Source organism: Rhagoletis zephyria, unplaced genomic scaffold, assembly GCF_001687245.7.
Source record: "Rhagoletis zephyria isolate East Lansing unplaced genomic scaffold, Rhagoletis_zephyria_1.1 Rzeph_scaffold_01243, whole genome shotgun sequence".
Lineage (NCBI taxonomy): Eukaryota > Metazoa > Arthropoda > Insecta > Diptera > Tephritidae > Rhagoletis > Rhagoletis zephyria.
The window spans coordinates 8,779-36,131 of record NW_016158327.1 but is presented as its reverse complement, the minus strand read 5'-3'; the positions used below and the strand labels follow the sequence as shown (position 1 = coordinate 36,131).

The 27,353-nt window shown below is 37.5% G+C and overlaps 3 protein-coding genes and 1 long non-coding RNA gene across 5 annotated transcripts; 2 read left to right on the top strand and 2 right to left on the bottom strand.

Annotated features, from left to right (window-relative positions):
• Positions 1-7,411: 7,411 nt before the first annotated feature.
• Positions 7,412-9,921, top strand: LOC108363324 (uncharacterized). The gene is made up of 4 exons (XR_001847602.1): positions 7,412-7,518; positions 7,580-7,641; positions 8,249-9,717; positions 9,782-9,921. It is a non-coding gene; the product is annotated as an uncharacterized LOC108363324 (long non-coding RNA).
• Positions 9,922-10,632: 711 nt separating this feature from the next.
• LOC108363323 (putative nuclease HARBI1) lies at positions 10,633-13,539 on the bottom strand. The gene is made up of 2 exons (XM_017616666.1): positions 12,889-13,539; positions 10,633-12,832 (listed from the first exon to the last, which is right to left on the bottom strand). Exons 1-2 carry the CDS (start codon positions 13,014-13,016, stop codon positions 12,358-12,360), a joined length of 603 nt encoding a protein of 200 aa, XP_017472155.1. The 5' UTR covers positions 13,017-13,539; the 3' UTR covers positions 10,633-12,357.
• An 8,301-nt stretch (positions 13,540-21,840) lies between these two features.
• On the bottom strand, positions 21,841-22,407 carry LOC108363321 (uncharacterized). The gene has a single exon (XM_017616663.1). The coding sequence runs from the start codon at positions 22,405-22,407 to the stop codon at positions 21,841-21,843; it is 567 nt and encodes a 188-aa protein (XP_017472152.1).
• A 684-nt stretch (positions 22,408-23,091) lies between these two features.
• Positions 23,092-25,935, top strand: LOC108363322 (uncharacterized). Of its 2 annotated transcripts, XM_017616664.1 has the most exons (4): positions 23,111-23,217; positions 23,279-23,340; positions 23,948-25,508; positions 25,573-25,935. In XM_017616664.1, the coding sequence occupies exons 3-4, from the start codon at positions 24,855-24,857 to the stop codon at positions 25,729-25,731; spliced, it is 813 nt and encodes a 270-aa protein (XP_017472153.1). In that variant the 5' UTR covers positions 23,111-23,217; positions 23,279-23,340; positions 23,948-24,854; the 3' UTR covers positions 25,732-25,935. The 2 variants fall into 2 exon arrangements, with proteins under 2 accessions (XP_017472154.1, XP_017472153.1); XM_017616665.1 differs by lacking the exon at positions 25,573-25,935 and having other exon boundaries at positions 23,092-23,217; positions 23,948-24,571.
• The last annotated feature ends 1,418 nt before the right edge of the window (positions 25,936-27,353 follow it).

Sequence of the window (27,353 nt, the reverse complement as noted above, 5' to 3'; positions counted from 1 at the left end):
TGCTGCGTTTTAAAAGACGTATTGGCGTTGTTACAAATTCATATTTGCCCACATTGGATAAACCTTAACTTAAGTGATGACGAAAAACGGCAAGCAAAGATGAACTTTTACAAAAAAACAGGGTTTCCTGGAGTAGTTTTGTTTGTGGACGGGACTCATATTAAAATAATTTCTCCCACTGAAGACAAATTCCTGTAGAGGTATCGGGACGGTTCTGTGCCGCAGGAGCACGCCTTGGAAGTGAGGGAGAGGGAGCAGAGGCCATTGACACGTCAGCAGCAGCTTCGGCTCAGGTAATCCAACGCTTACCGTGTTTTTTATGCCATGCGTGCTCGTCTCTAAAGCAGTGAGCCGGATTACCTCTTCTTCCATTTGCTTAAAACTATGTTGCCTGTTTCGACCACCGCCAGTTGCCAACTGTTCTCTTTTGTTGTCCGCAAGTTTTCTTTTAATATATGCCTTCCAGTCTAACCATAACAGAAGAAAAGTATATTTAGTTAGCAAACAATTCTCTTTTGTTGTCCGCAAGTTTTCTTTTAATATATGCCTTCCAGTCTAACCATAACAGAAGAAAAGTATATTTAGTTAACAAACAATGCATGCATTTTTTAACTTTTTTCCAACTCGATACATCTTTAGTTGGCGGACCGAGACTATTTAGCTCCTTAGCCACATTCTCCTAAAATTCCATAAATTCTTTCGAAAAAAAATTGTACGAAACTCTACGATTTGACGTTTCGAGTGGATTCTGTGAATGCAACCCTACGAATTTCGAATTTACGTCGTAGCAATTCCAATTGCGTGATAGCTATTTCGGAACATCTCCGAAAATACAGCCTACGATGGGTTCTATGATAGGGCTGATTATGACTCTCATTCGATGAAGAATAGCGCTATTGTGAATTTCGCTCGTCAAGGTTGCTAATAGTGTGCTCCTCTTTTTCTTTTTTATTTAATAATTGATATTTTTTATACATATAACACCGCGCGATAGTAAATTTTAAACACAAATATCAATATATTCGCGAAATCATGGGCTAAATATAGTAAAATTGCGTTTTTAGTTTTGCATGTTTTTATGGGTATAAAATTAATGAAGAAAGCCTCCAGAATTTAAAAATATTCAAGTTTCTGGTGTAGAAGGGCTGGTAAATATTGAAAATGTAATTTTAAAATATTTGTTTTTGGAAAATTACACGTTAAGGGCTTATATAAACTCGATAACATCCTCGAATTTCGTTCTTCTAACTTTGTCAACTTAAAAAATTTAAATTTTTTAAATTCTAAACCAATTTCCTACTGCATTTTTTACATATATTTGTATTCTACATTGCATTGAATTTATTTAATAATTTTTGGAATTAATCATATCTTACAAAGTCCTTCAAAATAAATCCTGCAGTGAGAGAAAAAAAAAATAAAAACGCCACTTTAAATAAAAAAGTAGGTTTTAAACCCATTTATTTATTATTTATTTCATGGTAGGAGAGCTTCTGAAACAACATAGAAGCAATTTTTTTGATTCAAGTTGTTGAAAAGTAATAGATATCTAAATCCCGGGACAAATCCCGGGATTGTGAAACGCCATCGCGAAAATCCCGGAATCGAAAAAAGCCGAAAAATTAACATCCCTAGTGCTTATACATATGCCCTTATGTAAATTTGTGCAAATTAAAATGAAATAAAAAAGAAAGCGAGTTTATAAAAGCGTGGTGTTTAGTAGAAGTAAAAATGTTCTTAGATTAGAGTTTTGTCTCTTACCAAAATTGGATCGCGAGTGAGTAAATTTATTTCAATAGCAATAAGTACATACTCATACATAGGATGAGGTGAAAATTACAGATAATGAAAACAAAGCTGCCAGATTATAAAAATATCAAAACAATTGCAAATTATAAACTATATTATGACTCAACATTTTGCCCCCATTGCAAGGAACTTTCAATTATTGGATGGTAAGGGAGCCAATTTATGTATTGCTCGAGGCAGAATTCCCTTTGACGTTGTCACATCCGCTACGCGTACCTTTCCGCCAGCGCCAGGTACAGTGGTGACTACACGGACTAATAACCACTTGTGCAGTGGCATATTATCTTCATGTATGATAACGAGTTGTCCAAGTGCATATTGCTATGCGGCGTTGGAACGTTGCTGTAATTCGTGAATGTAATCACGCTGCCTCTGTTGCCAAAATTGTTGTTTCAGACTCGTTATACGCTGCCATCTTGACAAGTGAGACAATTTATTGACGTCGGGTGCAACTTCTGGTATTGACTGCATTGAAGTTCCAATAAGAAGGTGAGATGGCGTAAGGACTTCTCCGTCATTTGGGTCATCGGACATGACTGACAATGGACGTGAGTTGAGAATTCCTTCTGCCTCGGTGACAACAGTTAAGAGCTCTTCATATGTTAAGCGTGCCTACAACAAATGCTCACGAACAACTGCTTGGCAGATTTTACTGCCGCCTCCCAAGGCCGCCGAAGTGAGGAGTTCGAGGTGAAATGAACTGGAAATCGATGCCCTTGATTGAAGAATATTCTAAAATCTGCTTCCTTTTACATTCGCTTAAAAACTGCTCGTAGAAATCTTTTAATTTGTTATTGGGTCCTATAAAATTGGTAGCATAGACGCAATAAATAGTCTTTGGTATACCTCGCCGGCTGACAAACCTCTTAACGCAGCCAATGAAGCCTTCACTGCTAATGTCAGAAACTAACTCCATGTGCACTGCTTTGTTTTAAACGGTACCTTGCTTCTGATACGATAGGAGGTGGCGAATGGGTCACATACATCAACTCAGCAGATTAAAAACGGTAGTTGTGCTTTCAAGCGGTCGGCAGGCAGGTTTGCAATAATTTGTTGCGACAACTTAGGCCGGTATTTAAAACAATGGATGCATCTTCGCACTACTTTGCGTACAACTTCACGAGCATTCACGATCCAAATGCGTTGTCGTAGTAACCCCAATAAGACCTTTGGGCCTGCGTGAAGGTGTGAATAGTGCAGATGTTGGATGTACAGCAATGTAAAGATCCTTAGGTAATATGCGGGGAAATTTCGCTTCCACCGGAATCAGAGCACGCAATAGTCGGCCCCCCGCTCTGACTACCACCTTGAGTTTGTTGTAGATTTGCAGCTCACCTAAGAACGGCGACAGTTTTTGCAGCGATGGATTTAGGGATTTGTCTTGTTTAAGAGCAACAATTTCCGAGGGGAAACATTCATGTTGTATGGCTGCAACTACAAAATTAAAGGCGTGGTTGAGTTCGGCTCAGGAACTTGGTTTAACGTCATTCACCGACAAATGCCTATTGGTTGGAATGTTGAATACACGATGAATATATGAAGGACTCGTGTAAGCGAAGAATTTCGGTTCACAATATCCAAAACAATTTTGGATTGAATGCAACGAAGTGCTGGAATCCGTTTCCGTTGTTCTGCGATAGGCAATTCCACGTTGATGCTAAGCTGAGGCCACGTACTGATATCATCTGCTAAAAACTGTGGTCCACTGAACAAAAATGTGCTTGGTAGCTCGGAAGCACTGCAACCGCGAGATATGATGTCCGCTGGATTGCATTTCGATGGTACATGACGCCAGATGACTAGGTCAGAAACTGACTGGAATTTCAGATACCCTATTCGCTACAAAAGAGTTTATGGTTGTGGAATGCATATTTATCCAGCGTAAAACAGTCGTAGAATCGGTCCAAAAATACGTATTGCTAATATAAGGTTCCAACTTGACCGTAATTTTTCCAGGTTTGAACTAAAAGCAATGCCGCTCACAGTTCCAGTCTTGGCAATCATAGCCCTTTCACTGGTGCAACCTTTGACTTTGCGACAAATAAACGCGACTTAAGTGCTTCACTACAAATGTTGCGGATATAAATGCAGCATCCATAAGCACGCTCGGATGCATCCGCAAACCCATGTACCTCTGCTTTGTGTGCTAATGAAGTCAGTACATACCTCCGAGTAGTGATTGAATTGATATTCGCCAAGTCTTTTCGAATGTCTGTCCAGGTGCCTTGTAGTGGTTTTAGAAGTTCATCAACCCATGCTAATCCGTGTATCCATACAGACTGCAGTAGCATTTTGCATCGTATGACAACGCGGCTTAACAATCCAAGTAAGTCGAATATTTTCGCGGTTGTAGATATAACTGATCGCTTGGTTATAAGTTCTGAAGGCTTATCCTCATATTGGAAGCAAAACGTGTCAGTAATTGGTTTCTAAAGCATGCCTAGTGCACTTGATACATCACTTCCCAGTTGAATGTTCACATCATTGGAGCACTCAAAGATATCGGTGCAATTGCTGTTCCACTTTGAAAGTTTAAGTTTGGCCTTTTTGAAATATCTGAGTGAGTTCAAGTTTTCGCTTACGAAGGTCGTCTAAACTCACTCACGGCGCAGATGTGAGCACATCATCTACGTAGAAATCCTATTCCAAAATTTCAGCTCCAATCGGGAAACTGTCGTGATAATGCTCTGCAATAGAAACCAAGCTTCGAATTGCCAAGAAAGGCGCAGATGTGGTACCGTAGGTGAACGTATTTAATTCATAATACTCTAATGGTTCCCTTGGATCGGATCTCCAGACGATGAGTTGAAATTTTCTGTCTTCAGGTTCTATCCAAAACTGACGATACATTTTACAGATATCAGCTGTTAACGCGTACTTATGTAACCGAAAAGGAAGCAATGTAGTTATGAGATCTTGCTGAATCGTCGGACAGACCATAAGAATTTCGTTTAGAGCGTAATTAGATGATGTTTTGTGAGATGCGTCAAAAACGACACGTAACTTCGTACTTTACTGCTTCGTCGCAAAACCACTTGGTGTGGTATAAAATAGTGGCTTTTCTCCATTATTCCATCGTAAATAGGAGACATACATATGTCCAAGTTAATAATAGTAATTTCTTTAGCATGGGATCTTTTTCAAAGCGACGTTGCAATGCTAAAAAGCGTCTACATGCGTTCTGAAACGAATCGCCAAGTAAAAGTTCAGATTGAGCTATTGGTAGACACACCTGAACACGTCCGAGTTACATTTTGCGAGGCAGCAACGGCTTGGAGGCATTGAGTGGCCAGCAGCAGCTTTTCCACCCACAATCCATCTGAGCGATATATTAACCAGAAAGCATCCCGAGAGCGATTTTGCCGTCCCTTAAAAGGTCGAAGAAGATATCTAACTTCAAGTTTTTGGTATCCACGTACTGACTGGGTTGTCTAGACGATATGGTCTTGGACACAGTGAACTTTGTAGTCCACTCGAGCTGAGAAACGTGCGATTTGATGGTTTCTTGTACCTGGAAATTAAAGTTAGTGTTTTCGCCAGCTATGCCGGTAACTTTCTGCTTGATTCGCAATTGTTTGAGTTTTAAACGTTTCGCAGTTGCATCCGTAATAAAATTTAGTTCCGAGCCGGAATCTAGAAGCGCTCGAACTGGCTGCTAGGTACCACAAATATCTTTTATATAAACTATAGGAATAATTATGCAACGAGTTGTGAACGCTAACAACGACGTGTGGCTCTGGCTATTCCGACTGGGAGTTGACCCTGCTCGCTGCATTGACGATGAGACGGAGATCGAAATGGCGCTTCCCCTAGAGAGGGCTGCCGGTGTAGCATAGTGTGATGTTGTGCACCGCATACGCGAAAACGTGATTGTGATGAGTAATTAGCCATACCGAGGCCCTTTGATAAAAAATTTATGCATAATGATGCTTGTTTTACGAAGTCAAACCGCTGTGTCACAGACACGGTAGAAAATTTGTTACACCGATGGACGGCATGCTCAGTTGCTTGACAACACGCTCATTTTGACTTTACATTAACAAACGTTTTGGATGGTTTGGAACTGTTGTTGTTTCGTGTTTGATGGTTAGTTTCGACAATATTCGATTGTTTAGTCCAGGTTTCGAGTAACTGGCAGCGATGACTTAGAAGAGTGTAGGAATTCTCAAATGATGGGAGCTCAGCGTCTAGCTTAGTGAGAATTATGTTAATTAATAGTGCGTCCATGATATTTTTCTCAGAGCCTAATGAGAGTAAGGCTCCCTTGATTGAAGTGACATTATCGTTTAGCCCGGGCAATGTGACGTGATCACTTTTATTCATATTTGGCAAGTGATTTTATATGCGCAATGAATATAAGCGTTTTGTTATCGAAGCGTTTCTTTAATAGCTGAAGTGCACGTTGATAATTACTTTCCGTAGATTCAATTGGCTTGACCACAGCTCGCGCAGGTGCCGACAAACAGTCCATCAAGTAATTGAATTTATCAATTGTGGTCAACGAAGCGTCGTCATGCACAGCCAATTCGAAGGTGTGCATATAACGTGAATATTCTGTGTACTTGCCGTCGAATTTCGGCAAACATAGTTTGGGCAATCGATGTTTTGTGAGCTGCTGAGTGGTTGGAATTTGGAAGTAGCTTACGTCCGGCATGCTTGATCGACGTGCGCTCTGCAGAAACCCCGCTAATTTAGATTAAGTTGAAATGAACACCTCTTCTAAGTCTCCACGACCATTGTCTGTATCGCAAATCTTTTCGATGAGTGTCTGAATGTGGCACACTTGTTTGAAATACGATTCCAAGATTTGTAGTTGACACTCCAATATTGTTAGGTCAGAAAGGGCACTTTCTTTTTCAATTTTTGACCACAAATTAGTCATGTTGCGCTTCATCGTACGCGCCTCATCAGTCGACATGGTGAAACCCAAAAATTTTATTTTAATTTAAATTTTTTTTTTAGTTGATGAAATGTGACAAGATTCAATCACCGAAATTTAGCAGAAGCACGCAAAAAGGTTTACGGGAAAATCACAGCAAGTGGCGTGATCACAGCAACGAGGTGGACCAGTATAGTATGTACCTTTAAACAATTGTACATATGTAACATGTGCCGATGCTATTGTCCATATGTACTATGTATTGGATAAACCGTATATTTTTGCAAAGACAGTCCGGTCACCTTTTGCTTGTTGTGCGATTATTATGTTTAACGCAAAATGAGGGTATGCATGTACAACGATATGTATTGACTTCGCGATGCCAGTATACAAATAACCAAAACTTTGTTTTTGGGTCCTGTAACGGTCGCCTAAATGTTTAGTAGAAGTAAAAATGTTCTTAGATTAGAGTTCTGTCTCTTACCAAAGGTGGATCGCGAGTGAGTAAATTTATTTCAATAGCAATAAGTACATTGGTGAGGTGCAAATTACAGATAATGAAAACGAAGCTGCCAGATTACAAAAATATCAAAACAATTGCAAATTATAAACTATATTATCACCCCTATTGCGAGTGTCGACTGGCAGTAGATAAACGACTATTAAGCGATTATCGATGCTAGAGCTGCAAAACTATCGATATATCGAATGGTGGTTATTTTTTGCTACTATCGATGTTTTATTTTCACTACCGATGGTATCGAACAGAATTTTATCTCTGTCCCATCACTACTTCTGACAAAGGACGCGCTAATCGGTGGAAAATTTGGGTAAGCGAAATGAAAAATCCGATATTAAGTGGCAGTTTATTTATAATTTAATTGTTTTTAGACACATTGCAATTAGTGTTGGCGGTTCTATGGATAATTACCTGAGAATTTCCAATAACAAAGGTAAATAAATTATAGCATCCGCTGTATCATGTATGTATGCGGATAGTCCCAGCCCTACCGCCCAATTCTGTGTTTTCTTGATAATTTTTTTTTAAAGAAATTTTATCAAGATTTTTATCAAGTAAAAGCTTCCTTCGCATTCTGTGCCAATATTTATAAAACAAAAAGCTCTACGATTTCCACATTATTGGAATTGATTTCCACATGAGTGGAACTGATTTCATTGTCACATATGAAAAATATGAAGTTAAAAGCAAATAAGCTTTTGACTGCCGTAGCCGAGTAGGTAGAAATGTCGACTATAATTCCGTGTGTCGCAGGTTCAAATGTCGGCACATGGAGTATTTAATGGTTAGAAACAAATTTATTAATATACAAAATTTATACATTTCACATGAAATTTCAATTTGTCAATAGCATTTTCAATCTTGATAATTTATCAAGAAAAGAGCTTTTGATTTCTGTGCTAGAATACCAATTCTTGATAAATAATAAAAAATGGACAAATTATAAAGATTTTCAATTTATCAAGTGCACTGAATCGGGCTGCTAGTATGTATACTTATATGTACGTGTGTACAATGTAAGTGTTTGTGTATGATTTTAGATGCCAGAATGTTCTGGACATCAGCAGTGACCCGGAAGAGGGAAGTCCCTGTACGAACAGTTCAAGAGTTGGAAAATCGAAGGTATGGAGATATTTTGAAAAAGCAAAACGAGGTAAAACTGCCGCTATTGTGACAAAATTTACAAGACGAGTGGCAATACGTCTAACATGTTTGACCATCTAAAGCGATCGCACCCTTCATTAAAAGAATTGTCAAAGCCATCGGGAACAATAACTTCCTAATTGGATAAATCGAAGGTGTATGAAGTATCATCACAACGAAAAAAGACCTTGACAGTGCTTTGGTGAAATTTATTGCGTCAGATGTGCGACTATTTGCAATAGTAGAAGACAAAGGATTTCGCGAATTTGTGAAGGAACTCAATCCTCGTTACGAATTACCATCTCGAACGACCCTTCAAAATGTGTTTATGGCGAACATTTTGAACAAGATAACGGCAATCGTCACCGACCATGCTAAGTCAATGCTGAAAGCGTGCGAACTGTTACAAAAACGGAACCTTCCATGTTTTGCTCACTCGCTAAATTTAGTTGTGCAAGAAAGTTTAATGCTAGACAACATTCAACTCATTCTATTGAAATGCAAACGCATTGTGTCGTATTTCAAAAGCAGCACAATGGCGTACGCCAAGTTTAATATGGAATTTACATGATTCAACTTTCACAGGCGATTAGTTGAACCAAAAGTTGAACGAAAGTAGGGAGCCGACCAACTTCATTGTAAGCGATTAGTTGAAAGGCTGTTTACACCAGGCGATTGTTGCTTTCAACTAAAAATCGCCTGAAAAATCGCCTCATGTAAATTCCCTATAAAGCAGCACAAGAAACAGAGAAGAAATATAGCTTAAAACAGGAAGTGGCGACACGATGGAACAGCGCATACCTGATGATTGGTCGTATTTTATTAACAAATGATGCAATTGTAAAAGTTCTGCTCAATATATCAAAAGCACTACAACCTTTGACAGCAGACGAAGTTGCGTTATTACAACATTTGATGCAGTTACTTTCACCATTTGACAATGCCACTATGCAATCATCCTCTAGTTCCACAGTTACGATCTCCTTAGTCATACCGCTTGTGTGTGGTCTTTTGCATACTTTAGAAAACCTAAAAACGAATCTCAGAACTGCTGAAGGACTTGATGCGTGCATCTTTATGATTGAGCTTCTTTTCTCCTTTTAATGCTAATGAGCCTGGAAAAATTCTAGAAAATGAGCTTGCAGCTGTAAGCAAGGTGCAGAGAACACAACTTTCTCCAGGCATTGGTTCCCCAGAACCGCCAACACTAATTGAAAAGCCTGGGCCGTCGCAGCAAACGTTATTTGGATTCCTTGAAAGAAATATAGCGAACATGGCGGGGACTAATCGGGTCGATGCGATTGTCACCTTACAACAATATTTGGAGAATTCACATTCTCCTCAGGGCAGTGACCCCTTTTGGAAAGTAAAATTTTGTGTTAATATTATGAACCAAGAACTGTTCTCACTCAATATTTTATAATTTTCAGTGCCTTCCGAATGATTCTTTTACAAAAGCGTGCGCTGCTCGATTTCTTTGCATTCCAGCCACATCCACAGAATTTGAAAGGATGTTCAGCAGAGCAGGCATCATAGCAAATAAAAGACGAGCTTCTTTAAAGGCAAAGAATGTGGATGTGCTTGTTTTTCTTAACAAAAATTTTTGGATTTCTCAATTACATTAATACATTTTCTTAAACTAAACTTTTTTATATTACAAAGCTTTAAAAGCAAATCCAATTCGCCTTAAAAAGAGACTCAATATCCCTATGATCTCGCATTAATGTGTGTATATATATTTTTATACTTTAATTTATATGCAACTGTTTGTTCATTTTTTAATATACTTTTCTTTTATAAAAAGAAATGAATTGATACAAATTAATGTAATAAACAAAAATATCGTGTATTTCATATGTATGTTTATTAAAAGATGTAGCTGCCAAAGACTTGTTTAAATAAATAAATGAAAACGATACTATCGATAGTATCGATGGTTTTTTTTTCTAACTATCGAAAATATCGAATGGTCCGACTATCGATAGTTTTGCAGCTCTAATCAATGCTATTGTGGGTGTCGCTTAATCGCTCAATTAGCGACTGTGAATACTTTTTAATCACTCATCCTTCTATTGGTGTTTTTTCGTCGTTGGAGTTTGCGTTTATAAAATTTACCCCCTTATTATGAATCCATACGATACACGATAAACCCTTGCATTCTGTTGTGCCGTATTACGAATCAATGTCTATCGTATGAAATCCGACAGTTATCGTTTATCGTGTATCGTTAAAATTTGGTATTGCCTTACGATATTTATCTTATCAGCTGTTCCATTTCTAACGCTTGCAAGCGGGTCGCCATTTTTAAGTGATAGACAGTCCAAACAGTTAAGAATACTAAATTTATTTGATAAAATTGGAGTCATGTAAGTATTGAAGTGAGTAAAACGAGTTAATAAAAGAATTTAAACAAAATATTTATTAATACTTTTTCAGGCCGAGAGTTGTGATCACGAAACATCAATTGGAGCGTCTGGCTTCGCTTATGGAGGAGAATACGGACCTTGCAAGAGGTGTATGTCCTAAAGCCCTTGCAAAGCCACGATGGGAGAAAGTCGCACAAGATCTAAATTCATTAGGGCCACCAACACGTTCGGTGGCAACGAGTAAGCATATTATAAGATCGTTATTTTGGTACTGAAATAACAAAACATTAACTTGCAGGTTTGGAATGACTTAAAATACAAGACAAAAAAAAAGAGCGCACACAACCATGCAGAGAACATCGCGACTGGAGGTGGACCAAACAACACGGTTTTACTTTCCAACCTGGAAGAGACCGTGAATAGATTGATGAACTACACTCAATATAATAACCCTCCAAGAGAAGAATTTGGAGTAGAAAATGAAGAAGAAAATCAAGATGAAAATGATTCCGGTAGAGTAATCGAAATTTTAGAAGACCATGACATCCAGACGCCCTCGCGAAACCGGATACTCAATGAGAGAACTAGAACTTGCCGCAAAGAACACCGCCAAATTGCACTACTAGAGCAGCAAACAAATCAACAGCCTCATTTTCAAAATAAATCTCTTAATACCTTCAACGATATTAAAAAGAGCCTTTCAAATATTGAGACTTACACAAAAAGATCTTACTATTTAAAAAATGATAAACTAGCTCTTTACAAGCAGGATATCCAGAATAAAAGAATGGCTCGAAAAGCTAAACTAGAACTTAAGAAAAAACTGCTTGAACTGAAACAAGAAATTTATAGGAAGTAATCAAAAGTACAATTAGTTTTAAGTGAAAATGTCAAAGACTGCAGTGAACTGATTTTTATTTTTGCTATTTTTATTTAATGAAACAATGGAAATGATTTGGACCTGAAGCGATGAATATGCTTTTCTTATGTTTAATAAAAATGTAAAAAAATATGAAAAAATTAGTGCAAGCACGACAAGACATTTCTTCTGATTTCTTCTGCAGCTTGTCGCATAGGGACGTTATCATTTGCATTAGCTTCTTCTAAGATTTCAACACTCCCGTCCTGGACGTCTGCAATATTCACTTATTCATGGGGGACATTGTAATGGTTGCAAATATTATGTAGAGCCGCACAAACATTTATTATTAAAGTGGCTTTTGCAGGAGTGTAATGAAGTGAGCGAGCACTTAGCAAACATCGAAACCGGCTTTTTAACACCCCAATTGTCCTCTCAATAATTTTTCTAGCTTTGGAGTGCCGGGTGTTATATAAGCTTTCTATAGATCCTGGTTCAACATTTCTGTAAGGTGTTAGCAAATAAGGCGCTAAAGCATAGCCAGCATCACCTTAATAAATAAAAATAATCCAATTCACAAGTTTGAGTTGTATGGACGAAGTATTTTAAATACCTAATAACCAAGTGTTATCTGAACCACGGTTATACATTGACTCTAATTGTGATTTTAAACCGGACATTTGAAAAACCATAGAGTCATGCGTAGCCCCTGGGTGCTTGGCATTAATGTATTTGATATTAATCAAATCGTCACACATCTAAAAGGGAAGAAAAATCTTTTTTAACTTGCACGTACACATAAAAGTCCACTTACTATCATTGCGTTTATACTGAAATACCCCTTCCGACAGTAGTACAGATGCTGCAAATTTTTGTCTGGTGCAACAATCTTGACGTGTGTGCCGTCAATGCATCCGATTACTCCGGGAATACCACTTGTTTCAAAAAAGTAATTTTTCGCTCTCCTCTTTTCTTCCTCTGTATACTTAGAGTTTATCCACTTGTTGCAAAGAGTTGTTTGTAAGGCACTCAATGTTTCTGTTAACGCAATTGAAACAGTGGGCTGGGCTAACCCAAGTAATGCTTCATTACCTACACTCTGTTGATATGATCCTTGCGCCAGAAATCTCAAAGTTGTGCAAAGCTTTACAATATCTGGTATGGCTGATTTTCTCTTTCGTACACGCAATTTATTTTCTATTTCTGTTAAAATATATATAACAGATTCCTTTGAAAGTCTAAAGTTTCTTTGAAACCTGAAGATGTTTTTTAATAATTGAGCATATGTATAAAATTTATCTGAGTTACTCACATTATTGGATTCATTTCGAGGGGATTTGAAGCATCTTTTAAAAGCCTTCTTTCGACCGTCTCTATGCGAGTTTCTTCAGTTTCTTCATGCGAATTTATATAAAACCCAATTGATGTTGCAGAGAACATTACTTTTTATTTGACTATGAAAATTACTCGCTTGAGAAAATTTAAATTGAAAACAACAGCTGGCATGTCACAGTTTACAATAAAAGTAAACAAAAACCACAGTCATTCACAATAGAGCATCTATCGGGCGTATGAAAACGATAATACGAAAACTTATTTTATACGATACGCTTGCAAGCGTTTATCGTCTATCGTACGGAAATCCATAATAGGGGTGTTACATAAGAAAGTGTTACTATAATGGATAAAAGTTAAGTCAATTAAACTGGAAGTTGTAAAAAATTCTGAAAAATACTTATGTATGTATGTGTCTGAATTACAGATAAAAAATTGTAAGCAACAAAAGGCAACTTGCGCGGTTGGTCGAGCTGATGCAAGAGAATGAGGACATAGGCAAAGGAATTTTCGGAAAGAATAGGGGCCGAAGCCCTATTGTGAAAGATATGCAATATTTATTGTGCATATAACTCCGGCTACGTCATCCACAGTGTTTTTGCCCAGAACCAGCATCAATGTTTACAAGCAACTGCATAATTTATTAATTAACTAGTGCTCGGAAATTTGAAATCTCTATTTTAAATTAAAGTTTAATTCTTTCACTACACTTGTATGTTAAAGTTTTTAATCTCGGGCCACGCGTTTGGACACAAATACCCAACATCATTGTACAAATAGCTAAACCGTACCATATTTCTCAAACTTCCATAAAGTTTATTAATGAGGAAAACAACTTTTTCTGCAAATCCTGTAAAACCGACAAACCGTGAAGCATCTGAAATCAAGAAATATTTATTTTGTTATTTAAGTTAGAAGGTCCTGTATATGAAGTGCCCAATTTTGAGTGTGGCTCACTGTAGGATCTACCGGGCATCCATCGACAAAAGAAGAGATGCAATAATTTGAGAATACTGCTAGGTTGGTAACAGTTGAGCGTCCAGGGATAAAACCATTTTAGTACTAACAGCTTTTTCAAACAATAAAGCAAAGTTAGTGAGTACTACGGAATAAGTGAAGAAGAACGCTTTTGGATTTGATTTAAAATTATATTCAAAACCAAGTAAATAATTTTTTTAAAGAAACTTATCCAAACAATTGAAATCCGACAGGTATTTCTCCTGCACAACTCTGCCAATCGTACGTATTTATAAACAATTTCGAGACTTGTATATTTTATTCAGGTTTATGAATTTGACTTCATCACACAAACTAATACCATGTTCGGACCGACAACGAAAACACTTTAAAAACGAGTTTTGGGATTGTGGACTGAAAGCTGTTCGCACCGCCTGTTAATGTTTTCGTTGACATTTCTTTCATCCTTTGTTTACAGTTTTGTTACGAAGAAACAAAACCAAAATCTTTTTCTTTAATTTTTTTATTACTAGCAACCTTTATCTTTTATTTATATTTTAATTTGGCCAGCCAATTAGCAATAAATCCCAACTAGCATATTAGAGATGACAAAGTATGACTTCCACTTCGATATATATATCTTAAAAACTAGTGAAGACACCGATTGGAATGAGTGGAACGTGAGTTTTCAAGTAGTTTTCAGTGAAAACTAGTTTTTGTTTGACAGATTTTACATGGACGAAAACACAAGTTTTAGGTCGAAAACCAGTTTCAGCATGTTTTCCATGGCAGTCCGAACATGGTATAAGTCACAAAATGAGTTCGCCTGGGCCACACTACGGAGGTGGCACTTCTATCGATTCATTTCTTGTTTTTGTTTTTAGACTACTGAAATTTGCAATACAAAATTCGAATAAACGTGGAAACGCGAGCACTTTTTTGTACGTATTTTACTGTCAAATTTCGAAAACGATCGTTCGCTTTCTCCAGTAAACACCCAAAAATGTACTTTTCGAAAGGGTGTAAAGAGCGTGCCTGAGTGGCAATACAATATTTTTGGAAAAGGCTGTCAAATTCAGAAATTTCAGAAAGCAGTTTCATGAGCAGTCACAGTTTTTCGATTTTGATTTCCGAAATGTGAGAAAGGTCTTTCTGGCTATTCACACATCGAAATATAATTTTTCTTTCTCAATTTGACAGCGAATTGTGTGGAAAAGTTGGAAATATTGCCACGTCTGACACGCTCTAACAAACAACGCAAATCGCTTTTGAAAAATAATTTCAACTAGCTCATGCTGCACTAGCAATTTCAATTTTACTTGCTGTTGTGCAGTCCAAACCAATTGAGTGTAGCCATGTGACCTGACTATTGGTTAAATTAGGTAATACTATTAAAATGGGTAATATAAATACATGTAATTTACTGTTCTGAAATGGCAATAGTGGGTATTCACTTATATTAGTTGTGTCTAATGAGAACGAAAAAAGTGCAGATCAGCTCAAGTTATAACAGAATAGAGCAGCTGACAAAAAAACAAAAGAGCAAGTTCGAGCAACTCGGATCAGAAATCTTATGAAACACTTTTCAGCCAGAAATCCTCAAAACGGTTGATTGTTCCACAGTTCAATTCGTCAATTGTAAAGTTTATTTTGATTTATTTACTAGCAAATGCCTGGCTTGCTTCGCGATAAGAACTTTTGCTTTGATCAATACAAAAATAGCGTTAAAATACAAAAACGTTTTGTAATGTAAAAACTACTAGTTTAGGTTGAAAGGACTGAAGAGCAGACCCTTCCTTAATCATAGGCCAAGAATAATAGCGCTAAGATAACATAAGGCATATGTACTAATCTCTTTCGATACTATCAGCTCTTATTTCCACCCATTATTGGCCCCTATTATGAGTTGTATTCGATCTTCGACTGTGGTCGAAAGTGCTGATCGAACGAATTTTCTTTGTAAGCTTTTGATCGAGTTTTTGTTATATGTTGGTATTGTTGTAGGCTGGTCGATCTACTTTTCCATGTGCAAGAAAAACACGTTTTTTCCACTTCTTTGCCCAACGTTTCGCTAACTACCCTAGCATCAGGAGCGATTATGTACACTTAGATCAAATTGGTTTCACATAAATGCACATACATATAAAAAACATTAGAACGTTAAATACATTGAAAAACATAAAAGTATTGCTACCATCCATCTGTGGTAATTTCGTCAAACTAACTCGAATTTTCATTTGGTATTCAGCCCTATCATAGAATCCATCGTAGAGAATCTACGAATTCGGATGTCCGCTACGAATACGAAAAAATTGCTATCATTGAATCCGAATGAACTCGAAAACAGTGCTGCCAAATTAAAATTTCGAAGTACGAAGTTTCGCAATCAGCTGGCTGAAACTAAACAAATAAATTTAATCGTGCAATGTTTTTAATTACACACATTTTTATAAAATTATCAATAAAAAATGGATTCACTGGCGAGTGCAATCATGCTGAGGGAAAATGCTGAGGGGATGCAGAGAAAAACTTTGAGGGACGCAAGTAATCCTCTCGAAATGCAAGAAGTAATGTAAGTGTAGTGTGTTCATGATTACTTTATTTCTAACTGCACTTTAATGAAGGTTCATAAAAAATGTTTGCTTAAACAAAGCTCAGTCCACATTTTGCTGCGTTTTAAAAGACGTATTGGCGTTGTTACAAATTCATATTTGCCCACATTGGATAAACCTTAACTTAAGTGATGACGAAAAACGGCAAGCAAAGATGGACTTTTACAAAAAAACAGGGTTTTCTTGAGTAGTTTTGTTTGTGGACGGGACTCATATTAAAATAATTTCTCCCACTGAAGACAAATTCCTGTAGAGGTATCGGGACGGTTCTGTGCCGCAGGAGCACGCCTTGGAAGTGAGGGAGAGGGAGCAGAGGCCATTGACACATCAGCAACAGCTTCAGCATTTTCTCCGCCCACTGGCTCAGGTAATCCAACGCTTACCGTGTTTTTTATGCCATGCGTGCTCGTCTCTAAAGCAGTGAGCCGGATTACCACTTCTTCCATTTGCTTAAAACTATGTTGCCTGTTTCGACCATCGCCAGTTGCCAACTGTTCTCTTTTGTTGTCCGCAAGTTTTCTTTTAATATATGCCTTCCAGTCTAACCATAACAGAAGAAAAGTATATTTAGTTAGCAAACAATGCATGCATTTTTTAACTTTTTCCAACTCGATACATCTTTAGTTGGCGGACCGAGACTATTTAGCTCCTTAGCCACATTCTCCTAAAATTCCATAACTTCTTTCGAAATCTTTGAAAATCCTTGTGCAATTTCAAGTCTCTGCTGCATTTGCTCAAGCAAAGCTGCGTATTACTGCCTGGTTGTTACCACCTTGGACCTTATAAAAACAAATAAAAACATATTTCCACACAATTTAATTAAATCTTTATCTTTATTAATTTAAAGTTTACATTTGTCAGTAATTTTAAAAATTTTAAAGAATTTTGCGCGCCTTTCGCTTCTTCTCCGACAGCAACAACTCTTCGTAGAAAAATTGTACGAAACTCTACGATTTGACGTTTCGAGTGGATTCTGTGAATGCAATCCTACGAATTTCGAATTTACGTCGTAGCAATTCGAATTGCGTGATAGCTATTTCGGAACATCTCCGAAAATACAGCCTACGATGGATTCTATGATAGGGCTGATTATGACTCTCATTCGATGAAGAATAGCGCTATTGTGAATTTCGCTCGTTAAGGTTGCTAATAGTGTGCTCCTGCTTTTCTTTTTTATTTAATAATTGATATTTTTTATACATATAACACCGCGCGATAGTAAATTTTAAACACAAATATCAATATATTCGCGAAACCATGGGCTAAATATAGTAAAATTGCGTTTTTAGTTTTGCATGTTTTTATGGGTATAAAATTAATGAAGAAAGCCTCCAGAATATAAAAATATTCAAGTTTCTGGTGTAGAAGGGCTGGTAAATATTGAAAATGTAATTTTAAAATTTTATCCTTGAAATTTCTCAATATTTGGTTTTACACGTTAAGGGCTTATATAAACTCGATAACATCCTCGAACTTCGTTCTTCTAACTTTGTCAGCTTAAAAAATTTAATTTTTTTAAATTCTAAACAAATTTCCTACTGCATTTTTTACATATATTTTTATTCTACATTGCATTGAATTTATTTAATAATTTTTAGAATTAATCAAATCTTACAAAGTCCTTCAAAATAAATCCTGCAGTGAGAGAAAAAAAAATAAAAACGACACTTTAAATAAAAAAGTAGGTTTTAAACCCATTTATTTATTATTTATTTCATGGTAGGAGAGCTTCTCAAACAACATAGAAGCAATTTTTTTTTATTCAAGTTGTTGAAAAGTAATAGATATCTAAATCCCGGGACAAATCCCGGGATTGTGACAACGCCATCCCGAAAATCCCGGAATCGAAAAAAGCCGAAAAATTAACATCCCTAGTGCTTATACATATGCCCTTATGTAAATTTGTGCAAATTAAAATGAAATAAAAAAGAAAGCGAGTTTATAAAAGCGTGGTGTTTAGTATAAGTAAAAATGTTCTTAGATTAGAGTTTTGTCTCTTACCAAAACTGGATCGCGAGTGAGTAAATTTATTTCAATAGCAATAAGTACATACTCATACATAGGATGAGGTGAAAATTACAGATAATGAAAACAAAGCTGCCAGATTACAAGAATATCAAAACAATTGCAAATTATAGACTACATTTCTTTATTCATTCTAAACGTTTGGAATAAACTTTTTTGTTTACTTATTCTTTAGAATGTTCCTGATGATATGTTAACGTATATTTCAAACGCATTCTGTTTATTCCGGCTGTGAAATGGGATTATCCGGAATGTATAAAGAAACGCAGCCATAAACTATATTATGACTCAACATTCTGCCCCCATTGCAAGGAACTTTCAATTATTGAATGGTAAGGGAGCCAAATTATGTATTGCTCGACGTTTTCACATCCGCTACGCGTACCTTTCCGCCAGCGCCAGGTACAATGTTGACTACACGGACTATTAACCACTTGTGCAGTGGCATATTATCTTCATGTATGATAACGAGTTGTCCAAGTTCATATTGCTATGCGGCGTTGGAACGTTGCTGTAATTCGTGAATGTCATCATGGTTGGAATGTTGAATACACGATGAATATATGAAGGACTCGTGTAAGCGAAGAATTTCGGTTCACAATATCCAAAACAATTTTAGATTGAATGCAACGAAGTGCTGGAATCCGTTTCCGTTGTTCTGCGATAGGCAATTCCACGTTGATGCTAAGCTGAGGCCACGTACTGATATCATCTGCTAAAAACTGTGGTCCACTGAACAAAAATGTGCTTGGTAGCTCGGAAGCACTGCAACCGCGAGATATGATGTCCGCTGGATTGCATTTCGATGGTACATGACGCCAGATGACTAGGTCAGAAACTGACTGGAATTTCAGATACCCTATTCGCTACAAAAGAGTTTATGGTTGTGGAATGCATATTTATCCAGCGTAAAACAGTCGTAGAATCGGTCCAAAAATACGTATTGCTAATATAAGGTTCCAACTTGACCGTAATTTTTCCAGGTTTGAACTAAAAGCAATGCCGCTCACAGTTCCAGTCTTGGCAATCATAGCCCTTTCACTGGTGCAACCTTTGACTTTGCGACAAATAAACGCGACTTACATTACAAATGTTGCGGATATAAATGCAGCATCCATAAGCACGCTCGGATGCATCCGCAAACCCATGTACCTCTGCTTTGTGTGCTAATGAAGTCAGTACATACCTCCGAGTAGTGATTGAATTGATATTCGCCAAGTCTTTTCGAATGTCTGTCCAGGTGCCTTGTAGTGGTTTTAGAAGTTCATCAACCCATGCTAATCCGTGTATCCATACAGACTGCAGTAGCATTTTGCATCGTATGACAACGCGGCTTAACAATCCAAGTAAGTCGAATATTTTCGCGGTTGTAGATATAACTGATCGCTTGGTTATAAGTTCTGAAGGCTTATCCTCATATTGGAAGCAAAACGTGTCAGTAATTGGTTTCTAAAGCATGCCTAGTGCACTTGATACATCACTTCCCAGTTGAATGTTCACATCATTGGAGCACTCAAAGATATCGGTGCAATTGCTGTTCCACTTTGAAAGTTTAAGTTTGGCCTTTTTGAAATATCTGAGTGAGTTCAAGTTTTCGCTTACGAAGGTCGTCTAAACTCACTCACGGCGCAGATGTGAGCACATCATCTACGTAGAAATCCGATTCCAAAATTTCAGCTCCAATCGGGAAACTGTCGTGATAATGCTCTGCAATAGAAACCAAGCTTCGAATTGCCAAGAAAGGCGCAGATGTGGTACCGTAGGTGAACGTATTTAATTCATAATACTCTAATGGTTCCCTTGGATCGGATCTCCAGACGATGAGTTGAAATTTTCTGTCTTCAGGTTCTATCCAAAACTGACGATACATTTTACAGATATCAGCTGTTAACGCGTACTTATGTAACCGAAAAGGAAGCAATGTAGTTATGAGATCTTGCTGAATCGTCGGACAGACCATAAGAATTTCGTTTAGAGCGTAATTAGATGATGTTTTGTGAGATGCGTCAAAAACGACACGTAACTTCGTACTTTACTGCTTCGTCGCAAAACCACTTGGTGTGGTATAAAATAGTGGCTTTTCTCCATTATTCCATCGTAAATAGGAGACATACATATGTCCAAGTTAATAATAGTAATTTCTTTAGCATGGGATCTTTTTCAAAGCGACGTTGCAATGCTAAAAAGCGTCTACATGCGTTCTGAAACGAATCGCCAAGTAAAAGTTCAGATTGAGCTATTGGTAGACACACCTGAACACGTCCGAGTTACATTTTGCGAGGCAGCAACGGCTTGGAGGCATTGAGTGGCCAGCAGCAGCTTTTCCACCCACAATCCATCTGAGCGATATATTAACCAGAAAGCATCCCGAGAGCGATTTTGCCGTCCCTTAAAAGGTCGAAGAAGATATCTAACTTCAAGTTTTTGGTATCCACGTACTGACTGGGTTGTCTAGACGATATGGTCTTGGACACAGTGAACTTTGTAGTCCACTCGAGCTGAGAAACGTGCGATTTGATGGTTTCTTGTACCTGGAAATTAAAGTTAGTGTTTTCGCCAGCTATGCCGGTAACTTTCTGCTTGATTCGCAATTGTTTGAGTTTTAAACGTTTCGCAGTTGCATCCGTAATAAAATTTAGTTCCGAGCCGGAATCTAGAAGCGCTCGAACTGGCTGCTAGGTACCACAAATATCTTTTATATAAACTATAGGAATAATTATGCAACGAGTTGTGAACGCTAACAACGACGTGTGGCTCTGGCTATTCCGACTGGGAGTTGACCCTGCTCGCTGCATTGACGATGAGACGGAGATCGAAATGGCGCTTCCCCTAGAGAGGGCTGCCGGTGTAGCATAGTGTGATGTTGTGCACCGCATACGCGAAAACGTGATTGTGATGAGTAATTAGCCATACCGAGGCCCTTTGATAAAAAATTTATGCATAATGATGCTTGTTTTACGAAGTCAAACCGCTGTGTCACAGACACGGTAGAAAATTTGTTACACCGATGGACGGCATGCTCAGTTGCTTGACAACACGCTCATTTTGACTTTACATTAACAAACGTTTTGGATGGTTTGGAACTGTTGTTGTTTCGTGTTTGATGGTTAGTTTCGACAATATTCGATTGTTTAGTCCAGGTTTCGAGTAACTGGCAGCGATGACTTAGAAGAGTGTAGGAATTCTCAAATGATGGGAGCTCAGCGTCTAGCTTAGTGAGAATTATGTTAATTAATAGTGCGTCCATGATATTTTTCTCAGAGCCTAATGAGAGTAAGGCTCCCTTGATTGAAGTGACATTATCGTTTAGCCCGGGCAATGTGACGTGATCACTTTTATTCATATTTGGCAAGTGATTTTATATGCGCAATGAATATAAGCGTTTTGTTATCGAAGCGTTTCTTTAATAGCTGAAGTGCACGTTGATAATTACTTTCCGTAGATTCAATTGGCTTGACCACAGCTCGCGCAGGTGCCGACAAACAGTCCATCAAGTAATTGAATTTATCAATTGTGGTCAACGAAGCGTCGTCATGCACAGCCAATTCGAAGGTGTGCATATAACGTGAATATTCTGTGTACTTGCCGTCCAATTTCGGCAAACATAGTTTGGGCAATCGATGTTTTGTGAGCTGCTGAGTGGTTGGAATTTGGAAGTAGCTTACGTGCGGCATGCTTGATCGACGTGCTTTCTGCAGAAACCCCGCTAATTTAGATTGAGTTGAAATGAACACCTCTTCTAAGTCTCCACGACCATTGTCTGTAGCGCAAATCTTTTCGATGAGTGTCTGAATGTGGCACACTTGTTTGAAATACGATTCCAAGATTTGTAGTTGACACTCCAATATTGTTAGGTCAGAAGGAGCACTTTCTTTTTCAATTTTTGACCTCAAATTAGTCATGTACAGTCGACATGGTGAAACCCAAAAATTTTATTTTAATTTAAATTTTTATTTTTTTTTTAGTTGATGAAATGTGACTAGATTCAATCACCGAAATTTAGCAGAAGCACGCAAAAAGGTTTACGGGAAAATCACAGCAAGTGGCGTGATCACAGCAACGAGGTGTACCAGTATAGTATGTACCTTTAAACAATTGTACATATGTAACATGTGCCGATGCTATTGTCCATATGTACTATGTATTGGATAAACCGTATTTTTGTGCAAAAACAATCAGGTCACCTTTTGCTTGTTGTGCGATTATTTTGTTTAACGCAAAATGAGGGTATGCATGTACAACGATATGTATTGACTTCGCGATGCCAGTATACAAATAACCCAAACTTTGTTTTTGGGTCCTGCAACGGTCGCCTAAATGTTTAGTAGAAGTAAAAATGTTCTTAGATTAGAGTTCTGTCTCTTACCAAAGTTGGATCGCGAGTGAGTAAATTTATTTCAATAGCAATAAGTACATTGGTGAGGTGTAAATTACAGATAATGAAAACGAAGCTGCCAGATTACAAAAATATCAAAACAATTGCAAATTATAAACTATATTATCACCCCTATTGCGAGTGTCGACTGGCAGTAGATAAACGACTATTAAGCGATTATCGATGCTAGAGCTGCAAAACTATCGATATATCGAATGGTGGTTATTTTTTGCTACTATCGATGTTTTATTTTCACTACCGATGGTATCGAACAGAATTTTATCTCTGTCCCATCACTACTTCTGACAAAGGACGCGCTAATCGGTGGAAAATTTGGGTAAGCGAAATGAAAAATCCGATATTAAGTGGCAGTTTATTTATAATTTAATTGTTTTTAGACACATTGCAATTAGTGTTGGCGGTTCTATGGATAATTACCTGAGAATTTCCAATAACAAAGGTAAATAAATTATAGCATCCGCTGTATCATGTATGTATGCGGATAGTCCCAGCCCTACCGCCCAATTCTGTGTTTTCTTGATAATTTTTTTTTAAAGAAATTTTATCAAGATTTTTATCAAGTAAAAGCTTCCTTCGCATTCTGTGCCAATATTTATAAAACAAAAAGCTCTACGATTTCCACATTATTGGAATTGATTTCCACATGAGTGGAACTGATTTCATTGTCACATATGAAAAATATGAAGTTAAAAGCAAATAAGCTTTTGACTGCCGTAGCCGAGTAGGTAGAAATGTCGACTATAATTCCGTGTGTCGCAGGTTCAAATGTCGGCACATGGAGTATTTAATGGTTAGAAACAAATTTATTAATATACAAAATTTATACATTTCACATGAAATTTCAATTTGTCAATAGCATTTTCAATCTTGATAATTTATCAAGAAAAGAGCTTTTGATTTCTGTGCTAGAATACCAATTCTTGATAAATAATAAAAAATGGACAAATTATAAAGATTTTCAATTTATCAAGTGCACTGAATCGGGCTGCTAGTATGTATACTTATATGTACGTGTGTACAATGTAAGTGTTTGTGTATGATTTTAGATGCCAGAATGTTCTGGACATCAGCAGTGACCCGGAAGAGGGAAGTCCCTGTACGAACAGTTCAAGAGTTGGAAAATCGAAGGTATGGAGATATTTTGAAAAAGCAAAACGAGGTAAAACTGCCGCTATTGTGACAAAATTTACAAGACGAGTGGCAATACGTCTAACATGTTTGACCATCTAAAGCGATCGCACCCTTCATTAAAAGAATTGTCAAAGCCATCGGGAACAATAACTTCCTAATTGGATAAATCGAAGGTGTATGAAGTATCATCACAACGAAAAAAGACCTTGACAGTGCTTTGGTGAAATTTATTGCGTCAGATGTGCGACTATTTGCAATAGTAGAAGACAAAGGATTTCGCGAATTTGTGAAGGAACTCAATCCTCGTTACGAATTACCATCTCGAACGACCCTTCAAAATGTGTTTATGGCGAACATTTTGAACAAGATAACGGCAATCGTCACCGACCATGCTAAGTCAATGCTGAAAGCGTGCGAACTGTTACAAAAACGGAACCTTCCATGTTTTGCTCACTCGCTAAATTTAGTTGTGCAAGAAAGTTTAATGCTAGACAACATTCAACTCATTCTATTGAAATGCAAACGCATTGTGTCGTATTTCAAAAGCAGCACAATGGCGTACGCCAAGTTTAATATGGAATTTACATGATTCAACTTTCACAGGCGATTAGTTGAACCAAAAGTTGAACGAAAGTAGGGAGCCGACCAACTTCATTGTAAGCGATTAGTTGAAAGGCTGTTTACACCAGGCGATTGTTGCTTTCAACTAAAAATCGCCTGAAAAATCGCCTCATGTAAATTCCCTATAAAGCAGCACAAGAAACAGAGAAGAAATATAGCTTAAAACAGGAAGTGGCGACACGATGGAACAGCGCATACCTGATGATTGGTCGTATTTTATTAACAAATGATGCAATTGTAAAAGTTCTGCTCAATATATCAAAAGCACTACAACCTTTGACAGCAGACGAAGTTGCGTTATTACAAGATTTGATGCAGTTACTTTCACCATTTGACAATGCCACTATGCAATCATCCTCTAGTTCCACAGTTACGATCTCCTTAGTCATACCGCTTGTGTGTGGTCTTTTGCATACTTTAGAGAACCTAAAAACGAATCTCAGAACTGCTGAAGGACTTGATGCGTGCATCTTTATGATTGAACGTGTTAAGAAAAGACTACTGATGTATGAAGAACGCACAGCCACACGATTAGGAACATTGATGGATCCCAGATTTAAGAAGCAGGGCTTCTTTTCTCCTTTTAATGCTAATGAGCCTGGAAAAATTCTAGAAAATGAGCTTGCAGCTGTAAGCAAGGTGCAGAGAACACAACTTTCTCCAGGCATTGGTGCCCCAGAACCGCCAACACTAATTGAAAAGCCTGGGCCGTCACAGCAAACGTTATTTGGATTCCTTGAAAGAAATATAGCGAGAATTTCGAGGACTAATCGGGTCGATGCGATTGTCACCTTACGGCAATATTTGGAGAATCCACATTCTCCTCAGGGCAGTGACCCCTTGGAATATTGGAAAGTAAAATTTTGTGTTAATATTATGAACCAAGAACTGTTCTCACTCAATATTTTATTATTTTCAGTGCCTTCCGAATGATTCTTTTACAAAAGCGTGCGCTGCTCGATTTCTTTGCGTTCCAGCCACATCCACAGAATCTGAAAGGATGTTCAGCAGAGCAGGCATCATAGCAAATCATAGCTTCTTTAAAGGCAAAGAATGTGGACATGCTTGTATTTCTTAACAAAAATTTTTGGATCTCTCAATTACATTAATACATTTTCTTAAACTAAATTTTTTTATATTACAAAGCTTTAAAAGCAAATCCAATTCGCCTTAAAAAGAGACTCAATATCCCTATGATCTCGCATTAATGTGTGTATATATATTTTTATACTTTAATTTATATGCAACTGTTTGTTCATTTTTTAATATACTTTTCTTTTATAAAAAGAAATGAATTGATACAAATTAATGTAATAAACAAAAATATCGTGTATTTCATATGTATGTTTATTAAAATATGTAGCTGTCAAAGACTTGTTTAAATAAATAAATGAAAACGACTGCCTGAGGGTTATAATCCCTAAGTGCGGCCGAAGGCCGCCTACGCACAAAGGGGTTCTCTGCAAAAGGTGTTCAGCCCCCTTTCTTTGGCAACACAAAAGAGAATTCTACGTAGTGAGGGTTATAATCCCTAAGTGCGGCCGAAGGTCGCCTACGCAGAAAGGTGTTCTCTGCAAAAGGTGTTCAGCCCCCTTTCTTTGGAAACACAGAAGAGAATTCTACGTAGTGAGGGTTATAATCCCTAAGTGCGGCCGAAGGCCGCCTACGCAAATAGAAGTTCTGCGCTAAAATACTATCATATTACTATTACTACAACATTTCTATCTGTCGCTTTTTTCTTAATTTCACAATATTTTTAGTTAATTTTTTTTTTAGTTTATTTTTTTTTCAAATCGCCTGATAACCAACTTGTGATAATTTCGTCTATTTAAAAATCCCACGGTTTTCGTTAGTTGGGTTATATTCCACTTCAAACTGCCAGTTTGCCTCGGAAAATGCCGTTTTTACCCCATTTTCAAACGGTTCCCTAGGGGTCTGTGGGAGGTCCCCAAGGGGGGGGTGGGGCTTTTCGTAAAGTGGCGACTGTCCCCTTTCCAATGAGGGGGGTTTGGGGGGCCACGCCCCCTCCCCCTCCGCCCCCACCCGAAAAACGATGGGCCAATAACTAAACATTTCCCGATAAAAGTTAAGTCAATTAAACTGGAAGTTGTAAAAAATTGTGAAATATACTTATGTATGTATGTGTCTGAATCACAGATCAAAAATTGTAAGCAACAAAAGGCAACTTGCGCGGTTGGTCGAGCTGATGCAAGAGAATGAGGACATAGGCAAAGGAATTTTCGGAAAGAATAGGGGCCGAAGCCCTATTGTGAAAGATATGCAATATATCTTGTGCATATAACTCCGGCTACGTCATCCACAGTGTTTTTGCGCAGAACCAGCATCAAAGTTTACAAGCAACTGCATAATTTATTAATTAACTAGTGCTCGGAAATTTGAAATCTCTTTTTTAAATTAAAGTTTAATTCTTTCACTACACTTGTATGTTAAAGTTTTTAATCTCGGGTCATGCGTTTGGACACAAATACCCAACATCATTGAACAAATAGCTAAACCGTACCATATTTCTTAAACTTCCATAAAGTTTATTAATGAGGAAAACAGCTTTTTCTGCAAATCCTGTAAAACCGACAAACCGTGAAGCATCTGGAACGCAACTTCTATTCATAAAATTCACATATATACATACACTTCATCTTCCAACTCCAAGGGATCCGACGAATCTCGCAATTCCCTCCT